We start from the raw sequence: 9,395 nt of genomic DNA on the forward strand, positions 1-9,395 counted from the left end.
GTTCAGGAGGATACGCTGCCCCAGCTTCACACATGAGTCCCCTGACACCCTCCTGGTATCCGGCACCCATGGGATTGCTGCAGCAAGCCTAGAATGGGAAAGACACAAAGGAAACACGGTTAATTCTCTTCAGCACCTTTGAACAATTTACATTGGGACATGTGGTACCACTTTAGCTTCCCCCGGATGGTCACGGCTATACAGCTGTTGCAGACAGCTTTCACTTCATATGGCCCATGCCATCGGGGAGCAAAAGCGTCTTGCTTCACAAAGACTCGTACCATGATCATGTCCCCCTCTGTAAATTTAGTTTCAGAGGTGGGGTTAAACTGACGCTCATTCTGCAGGTCAGACTGCTGCTGTCTCAGCACAGCCTGAGCATGTAGCATCTTGAGCCGCTCCTGCAGTTGAGCCAGCACCACCTGCTGTTTTATCCGCACCAACGGTCCCAGGTCGGCAGGGGAAATTGCTGGGTCAATGGGCAGTTTCATCACCCTCCCGGTCATAAGCTCATATGGGCTAATGCCTGTAGCTTTGGAGGGTGTAGCCCTTAAGACAGTCAGAACGGTGGGCAGAGCCTCAATCCACCCATTCTGGTGCTGTGCCATTTGTTTGGCAATGCCCTCTTTAATTGTGCGGTTCACCCGCTCAACCATTCCGGAGCTCTGAGGTCTGTAAGGGATATGAAGTTTTTGCTTTATATTCAACATCTTGCACATGTCTTTAGTCACCTGGCCTGTGAAATGAGTCCCCTGATCAGATTCAATTTGCATCGGCGCTCCCCAGAGGGGGATAATCTGGTTCGCCAGCACTCGTGCCACAGTATTCGCGGTGTTATTACGTGTGGGAATTGCTTCAACCCATTTGGAGAATTTATCAATGATCACGAGGCAATAGCGATACCCCCCCTTGGCACTGGGAAGCGGACCAATGAAATCTAACTGGAGGGACTCCCATGGCCCTTTTGGAGGGTCTGGCCGCCGCAGGTTCATGCGACCACGCTTACCCTGGTTGACAGTGGCACACACAAGACATGAATCACACCATTGCTTAACATCCAAAGACATCTGCGGCCACCAGAAGTACCGCTTTATCAATTTGATTGTTTTATCAGCTGCCACATGTGCATATTCATGGTACATTGCGATGATTGGTTTTTGAAGACTAGCAGGAATGACATATCTACCATCCCGTAGCACTATGCCCTCTTCGACTGTCACCAGCTGGTCCTGCTTTAAGTGTGGTATGAGTTCATCCCCCTCCTCCCACAGCTCCTGCTGATATTGCTTGAGGTCAAAGGGAGTAACCTGAATCGCACTCACAGCAGGGCCCAATGAAGTCTCCTGCTGCCAGTCATCACCGCATGAAGCAGCTAATTTAGCTAGGTGATCAGCAATGCTGTTATTTTTTTCATGCACATCTGGATTTTTTGTAATGTGCGCTCGCACTTTAATTACTGAAAGGGGAGCTTTGCGGTCCTGAGTCGCTTGCCATATCGCAGTAACAATATTAAAATGTTTTATCGGCGCTCCGGCAGCCGTGAGAAACTTGCGCAGTTGCCACTGAGCCATGAAATCATGCACCACCCCGAACGCATAGCGGCTATCAGTATATACGCATAACGATTCGGGGTGGGCTTTAATGGCTTCTAGCAACGCGACAAGCTCAGCTTCCTGTGCTGACATCCTAGGAGACAACTTAAATAACAACTGTTGGCTATTTTTAGAGTTGTCCTGAGGGACCCAGACCGCACATCCCGCATGAAATCGGCCCTCACTCCAGAACCGCGAGCCATCAATATACGCTCGGGTCTGACCAGGCAGTTCTACCTCACCAACCGGGCTTTGCACCTCTGGTCTCGGTTCACAGATGTGCGGCTGACCTTCTATGTCCCCAAGCAGATGCGGTAGGATTCGGTTGTTTTCTACCGTGATCTCACGCGCCTGAATATCAGTTAGCCATCTTGCTAACCTGTGAGATGATACGCCTTTGATTTGGCCCTGCATCAGCATTCGAACCGGCGTGTGCATTGTGTGCACAACAACAGGTTGAAACCCCACAATAGGTTCTGTTGTTGTTAACATCCAATGAACTGCAAGGACGTGCTGCGTACATGGGTCAAATCCCTGCTCGACTGGAGATTTTTTGCGACTGTAGTATGCAATTGGACGCAACAACCCCCCATGCTCTTGAGCTAACACGCCACTAAGTGTATTTGCGTGCGCGTCCACCTGAATATGAAATGGTTTAGACGGATTAGGCAAACCTAATGCCGGAGCCACGCACAAACGCTGTTTCAAAGCTGTAAATGCAGCATCGTGCTCCTCAGTCCATTCAAGCACATCGGATGGCTTAGATTTCCCTTTTAACAGGCTGTACAACGGGGCCGCAGTTTCAGCAAAATCCGGGATGAAATCACGTAGATAATTAGCTGTTCCCAACACTTTTTGTAACGCATTTAAAGTGTAGGGTCGGGGTAGTTCCGCAATACTTTTACGCCTGTCCTCCGTCAAAGCACGGTGATTTTGACTAAGGGTGTAGCCTAAATAGTGGACTTCTTTTTGCGCAAGTTGTGCCTTCTCTTTATTAAGCTTAAATCCTGCCTTCCCCAGGGTCTGTACTACTGTGTCCACTACTTGGAGGTGGTCCTTGAGTGATCCCCCCGTCGCCACTAGGATGTCATCCACATAGTGGATGACATCACCCGTTGCCAGCAGCGGTCCCAAAACATCAGCTACTGCTCTATGGAAAATGGCTGGACTATTGTGGTATCCCTGTGGCATTCTTTCCCAGGTGTACTGAATCTGATTAACAGTAAATGCCAATTTCCACTGGTCCCTTCGCTTAACCTTAAGGGACCAAAAGCCATTTTTGATGTCCAGAACAGTAAACCAACACGCATCGGTTGATATCTGAGTCAAGATAGTAGATGGGTTTGCCACAATAGCTGTGGCCCTGGGCAATACATGATTGAGACGCTGATAATCAATACAGAGACGCCATTTACCATTTGGCTTTGGCACCGGTAGACAGGGAGAGTTAGCGGTTGAGCTGCACCGCCGAACAATACCTCTCATTTTGAGTTGTTTAACTATTTCATGTACCGCGGCCTCCGCCTCTGGTTTAATGCGGTATTGCTTTTGGGGGGGAGGTGGATCCCCCTCAATACCAACTTCAAAGTCCACAAGGCCACAATCATGTTCATGATTGGCCCAAACATCGCTATGTTTGCTAATCAATTGCTGGATGGGATCTGCAGTGGATATAGACATAATGCGGTTTCCCGGAGGGCGCTGTTTTGCAGCCCTTTCAGTTCTTATTTCAATTTGTTTTTCAAGACAATGAATCACAAATCCGTATTTCCGCATTATCTCCATGCCCAGTATAGTCCCTTCTCCATTACCCGGCAGATACCAAAACGGCTAGCACTACCACTCCCAGATTAAGTTTAACGGGTTGTGTCCGAGTAGCTATCATAAGGGTACCGGCTATGCCTTTAATTTGACTAGTTTGGTCCGTAAGAGGTAATAGTATATCCGTGCAGGAGCATGCAGCACCGGTATCGACTAAAACATTAACTAATCGGCCTCCAAGACTAGCTCGTATTTTAATCCGGTTTCCACTAGGAATAATGCTCCCGAGCGCAAGGGAGGCCACGCACCCCTATTGTGAATCCTCATAATTGGCAGCTAACGCTGCCAATTCTGCTTGGAGCGCACTATAGGGGTTGCTCACGGCTTTTTGGGCTTGCTCAGCTGAGCGTCGCTCGCTGGCCATCGGGTTGCTCTGCATTATTAATTTTCCCAGCTCCAGCAGTATGCGTTTATCATTTTTGGATGCCTGTCTGGGAAGGCCCAATTTTTCTCTTAGCCTGAAGCACTGATCGAGGTTATGATTGGTCTTATGACAGTATACGCATCCCGGCTGTGAGCTACCATTGCCATCTATTGCATCCTTTGCCCCTTTCCCTTCGGCTACCCAGTGAGCCGCAAAAACAGAGCGAAGCTTGCCTTGCTTTTGTAGCCGGTTCTCTATTTTTGAAGCCCATTCCACCAATGACCGGTAGGTATTCTCTGGTGGGTCAGCTCCATTGGCTAATGCTTGCTGGATATGGGACCCCGCATTGTTTTTCAGGAGCTGCAACAGCACTTCCTGATCACGGTTCGCTTGCTCCAAGCCCGAGTGCTCTTTGAAAGATACCCACATTTTCTCGGCATACACTTCAAAGGCTTCCTTAGGTCCCTGCTTTATGTCGAGGATCTTATGCCACGCCGCATGCGTTGGACCCCGCAATTGCAACAAAGCCTCCTTAAGTCGGTCATATACCTCATTGTCTAGCTCACCCTCCTGTTTAACCACAATCCTCCCCGATCGCAGTTCCGGCATTTTAGACCTCAGCTCCTCTGGGATCGTAAGGAGGATAATCTGCCATATGTCCCGAAGCTCTAAATTATATACCGAGGCTTGCAACATGAGGTTGTCCCAGTAGGGCTGGAATGGGCCTTTTCTAGGCATCATCCCTACAACCTCCTTGTGCCTAGAACATTCTTCGCAAGTTAACGGGCGGCTAATCAGGGTAACAGCGTCATCAGCATCCGTCATGGTTTTTAATACGGCTATCCGCGCCGGCTTATGGAAACTTGTGCTAGTTCTATGACGAGTCATTACGGGGCTTCGCTGCCTAGGCTCCTCAGGCCGGTTAGGACGATAATAAAATTCACTCTCAGGCCTCTCAGAGACAGACGTACCCGGCATGCTTGGGGTTGCAGAAGGCCGCTTACGCACATGACTGTATTTTCCCGAAGAAGAGATATCCTCACGGGTTTTATCTCCTAGGGCTAATATATCCTCATCCTCGCTATCCTCAGGCATGCCACCACTGGCGAACTCAACTCCCCCTTGTCGAATGGCCGAGATAGGCAATCCAACTTTGCCGCAACAAGCCTCTAAGGCCTCGGCATAGGTTTTGCTCTTCTCAAGCTCCCTCTCCAAACCAGTAATTCGCATTCGCAGAGCGTTACTCTGGATTGCCCAGTTCTGTTTGTCAAATGCAAAGGATTCTACCTCTGCTCGCAGTTTTCTTAACTCATCTGAGCGCGATCTTTCCAACTCTCTAGTGCTAATCACAGCTCTCACATTTGCAGATAACGCAGCTAGATCGTTTCGGCGCAACAGGTAAACAAGTACAGCAGGAAGTTTTCGATATTGGGATTTAAGTTGCAGCTGCCGACCCTCTGTCTGGTACCAACGAAGTATTTCAGCGTTGCCCCAATTCAGGCTAACTCCTCTATCACGCACCCGAACGATGGCATTTTTAAAACACACGCCAAACATCTCCATGACCTCCTGGTCTACACTGCCGCTATCGAATCCCTCACACTCCATGGTACAGTTAAAATTATTAAATCACCACCGGATTTCTACGTCTCCGGTCTATTAATTGGGTATGTCGACCCGTTCTACAAATGTGTCTGTATGGTGTTTTAGCTTTCCCTCAACACTTTCTAAAAAGTAGTAAAGACTGTACTTACCACCACAGCTGGAAGTAGAACAGAACGACAGCGACGCCAAACCTCATCTCAATGTACAGTAGGACAGGAAGTTGTCGTCTTACGAAAGTGGTCACGCAGGCAAAAACCACAGACAGCAATCAGATCACGTCGGGGTCACCAAAATGTAGGCTCTCGAAACTACACCAAGGAGGGAAATAGTTCGGAGTGAAGGTTTATGCAGAATGTCTTCCTCTGTTGCTGTTGGAAAAAGGTTATTCTTTAAGCAGCCTGTGAATACTGTATCTATGTTTTACTATCCCCGCTGATCTTACTCGTTATATCTGACTCCATATTAATTAATAAGTTATGTTCCAAATTAGAATTTAGGCTTGATTTAGAATGGACCTCAGTTCGTCTGAAGTTCTACACCGAGGGTCAACGCAGTTTCACCCGGTACGCACCGCGGATACGCCCGTAACGACAATTTAACTAGCTGTTTGCAGACGACACAGCGGTTGTGAGATTTCCCTCATGGGGAGTATAACCTAATTAAGGTTCAGGGACTCCGAAAGGGCCAATATTGGTCATCCCAGGATCAACTTGGTTCTGCTGACGGTCCCGCCTTAACTGAAAACTTGGTGATCAAACAAGTCCAACGGGCAGTTCCCTAGTCATAATTGGGGGAAACCGACTTAGAGGGCTGTTACAAGAACGAAACATTGACCAAGACCACACAAATCAAGTCATTAACAGTTTTAATGTCAGGTAGGTTATACACTTAAAATAATCAATTTGTCGTTTCAGAATTTAGAAAATAGTAAAACAATAAAAGTACATCATATCAAAGATAAAGATGAGCATACCTGACAGCAGTCTACACACAGAAAGAGTCTTGTGTGGGAAGTCTGATTGCAGATTCCCAGAGGGCCCTGTTCCTCTCCTATAAGAACCCAGCGCAGGCAGGTGGATGTCGCCACAAAAGGCTCATAAAACCATAAATTTACTTGGAGGGGGGAAGATTGGAATTTGGTTCAGACAGGATCAGACAGATGGATTTACCAGGAGGAGTGTCCAAAAAATACAGTTGACTTCCAAATTTATTAAAATAGATTTTCTCTAGGTTTGCTGGTTTTAAAACCTAAACCAGAGCATCACTCGCACAGAGACCATAAAAACCATACCAAATATGAATATTTGTTCTCGTGATTGTCATGAAAACTCTGAAAAACATGAAATAACTGTACAATCTTTTACATGAACCAACTGTCAACTCTCAATGTCTGTCCACAGTGTTTCAAGATTGCATAGTGTAGTGTATCAATGTATTCGACCCAAATCGGGATTTATTTCCTAACAAAAAGTGTGCGTGAGTAAATTTCTCTCCTTATGAAGGTTGGGAGACAAGTTACCCAGTGACACCAGGTGAGGGCACTGTGGCTGTCCCTCAACTGTCCTGAGCAATTTGCCCCATTTTCGCCATGTGATTTTATTACTTGCCATCGGAAACCTCCAGGATGTTGGGATAATTTTAGAATTGCTTTACCATAGAAAAGAGGTGTCACCTGTTAACTGTCGCAAAACCAGATGCCAAGGTCTTACGGGTCACTCTGTCCCGACAATATCAGACTCTGCACCTGGCGAATTGCTTTACGACAGAGAGGAAATTCCACTCTAGGCCTGTTCCCGTGGGCCTTACAGATTCCCCTCTCTGGCCCCGTGGGACAAACAGAACGCTGTCCCAGGGGTCACTGAAAATGCCCAACTTTGACAGCAGTCCAGGTCCGGTGTTTATGGTCTCAAGCCCGGTCTCGCTGGCAACTGGAGGGGGCTGAGAACCAAAGCAGCATGAGTGGAGGTGCGCAGAGAGTGTATTAGGTGTCGAAAATAACAGCATTGAACCAGGGTGATGGTAAAGATGACTGCGCTAGCGATGACGCACCCTCGGAACACCCAATCCCACCAGGTGTACGCGTCCTGGGCGGACCGGGTAGAGGAGCTGGCCAGGATCTCCGCTGTTCTTTTGGCCAGATTCACCTCCACCTGAGCCTGGTTGATGTGGTAATTGGTGTCACGGATGATCTGTTCTACCAAACTCATTAGGTCAGTCAGGGCCCGCGTTCCTTGTTCGTAGAATGTGTCCTCCCACCACGGGGAGACGTCTCCCTCCAGTGGAACTCGGCCTAGAATGTTGATCTGACCCATGGCCAAATCTTCCGTCACTTCCAAGCAGAAAGTGTGGTTTGCTGGACAGGTCAGACCTCCATACGAGAAAGAGTTCATCTCGCTGATGACGCACCATTGTGTGTGGGAAACCTGGATAGCGTCAGCGTGGCCATGCAAAGACTGCACACTAATGAATTTGGTATCATTGGGAGAAAAAGGTTGCAAGGTGTTACAGGTACAGATGATATAGCTAGAGGTTTCATGACAACACATGCGAGTGGTGAATATGGTCTCTGTGCCCCTCATAGTGATATACCCGGTAAGGTGATCTAATTTTAGAATCTGATTCTTCACTACTACGCCGATAGAGCGTATGGTAGTGGAATTTGGGTACACCTGTTCTGGGTGAATTAAAGGAAAAGAAACAAAGAACCCAATACATCCCACACATTCAGTCCCTGTGTACATCATAAAAGTTGTCAATAATTCGGCATGCTTTATGTCTTTCATTTTTTCTGACACAATCCACCTGTGCAGGTCTAAAGTTTCTATCAAATCATTTAGAACATGCCTCGGGGGTTTGCGCAGACGAAGGTCTAAAATCTCTTGTCTGGCAGCAGTAAACAGATCCTGAGCATATGTTCTGCAGGCTAAGGCACGCTCGATGGTACGGGTCTGATTGAATAATGAATGGCTGATGGCAAGAAGCACCTGCGCTTCGGACCTTACAGCCTTAATGATATTCTCATTGCTATTAGTGAGGTGTTGGAAACCAGTGGCCACTTGATTTGCCAACCATGCTGAGTATTGAGATTGTTTTGTTATTTTATAGGTGTTTGCAATAGAGTTACCTGAACCGAAAAGACCTGTAACATCTCCGAACAAGTCTCGCTTAGAGCGTACGGGTGGAATTTGAACGGCAAGTCTGCCTTTATAATCAGAAACTAAATCATCGAGCCGTGCCTGCAGCCATGCATATGTTTTGTCCTTTATGTCACAATGGGTTACATAAGCTGACAGGATGTTCGAGATATTGTAACTAACATGCGCCATTACAAGATTTACGTCATGTAATAAGGTTTTGTTTACATTTCCCTTAATGAGACCACCAGGAGGGAGAGGGTAGGTCTTAGGACACTGCGTGGGCTTGTGATATCCGCAGGTGGTTAAATTAAAACAATGATGCCGAGTCCAAGTGCAGTTCTGGGGACTGGTGTAAGTCTCCAGACTAGCCTCGCATCGCCCCACGCAGTATGTCCCCTCCTTCCGGCTGGTCCAGATGAAGGCTTTAAGTCCACTGCGGTCGTTAATAGAGGAGGAGGTTACATTGAAAATTAACTCTGTGTATCCTATGTGTTTGATTATGTGGCTCGGTATGGGTGCATCGATAGGTGCTCGGCTCTAGATCCATCGTGCGGTAGCACTTTTTTGGATCTAAGCCATGGTTATTTTCATAATGTAGCAGATGTAAGCTGCCAATGTCAGCGCCTGGGTACTCTTTAAGCTTGTACCAGGCTGTGGTGTTGGGTTGTGTGAATTTTATGGGCTGCAAAAGTGTGTAGCCAGTTACTGTCCTGGATGGGAGATGGGTGGAACCTGACCTACAGCAAATTTTTGCGGCACAATTTGGTTCCGGTGCTATCCCGGGAGGCCATGTAACTGGTTCCCTTGGCGGTATGGTGATATGAGGTGTGGATGGCCCCTTAAAATATCGCCACACCCATCTCCCACATTTCAGAT

At 47.6% G+C, this 9,395-nt stretch overlaps 1 protein-coding gene across 1 annotated transcript; it reads right to left on the reverse strand.

Annotated features, from left to right (window-relative positions):
* Nucleotides 1–7,173: 7,173 nt before the first annotated feature.
* LOC118219818 lies at nt 7,174–9,008 on the reverse strand. Its single transcript, XM_035403265.1, has one exon. It carries the CDS (start codon nt 8,706–8,708, stop codon nt 7,281–7,283), a length of 1,428 nt encoding a protein of 475 aa, XP_035259156.1. The 5' UTR covers nt 8,709–9,008; the 3' UTR covers nt 7,174–7,280.
* Nucleotides 9,009–9,395: the final 387 nt, after the last annotated feature.

This window comes from Anguilla anguilla, chromosome 2, assembly GCF_013347855.1.
Source record: "Anguilla anguilla isolate fAngAng1 chromosome 2, fAngAng1.pri, whole genome shotgun sequence".
Lineage (NCBI taxonomy): Eukaryota > Metazoa > Chordata > Actinopteri > Anguilliformes > Anguillidae > Anguilla > Anguilla anguilla.

Coding starts and splice junctions, on each gene's coding strand:
- LOC118219818 (XM_035403265.1), bottom strand. CDS start 8,708: ATGGCGCATGTTAGTTACAATATCTCGAACATCCTGTCAGCTTATGTA.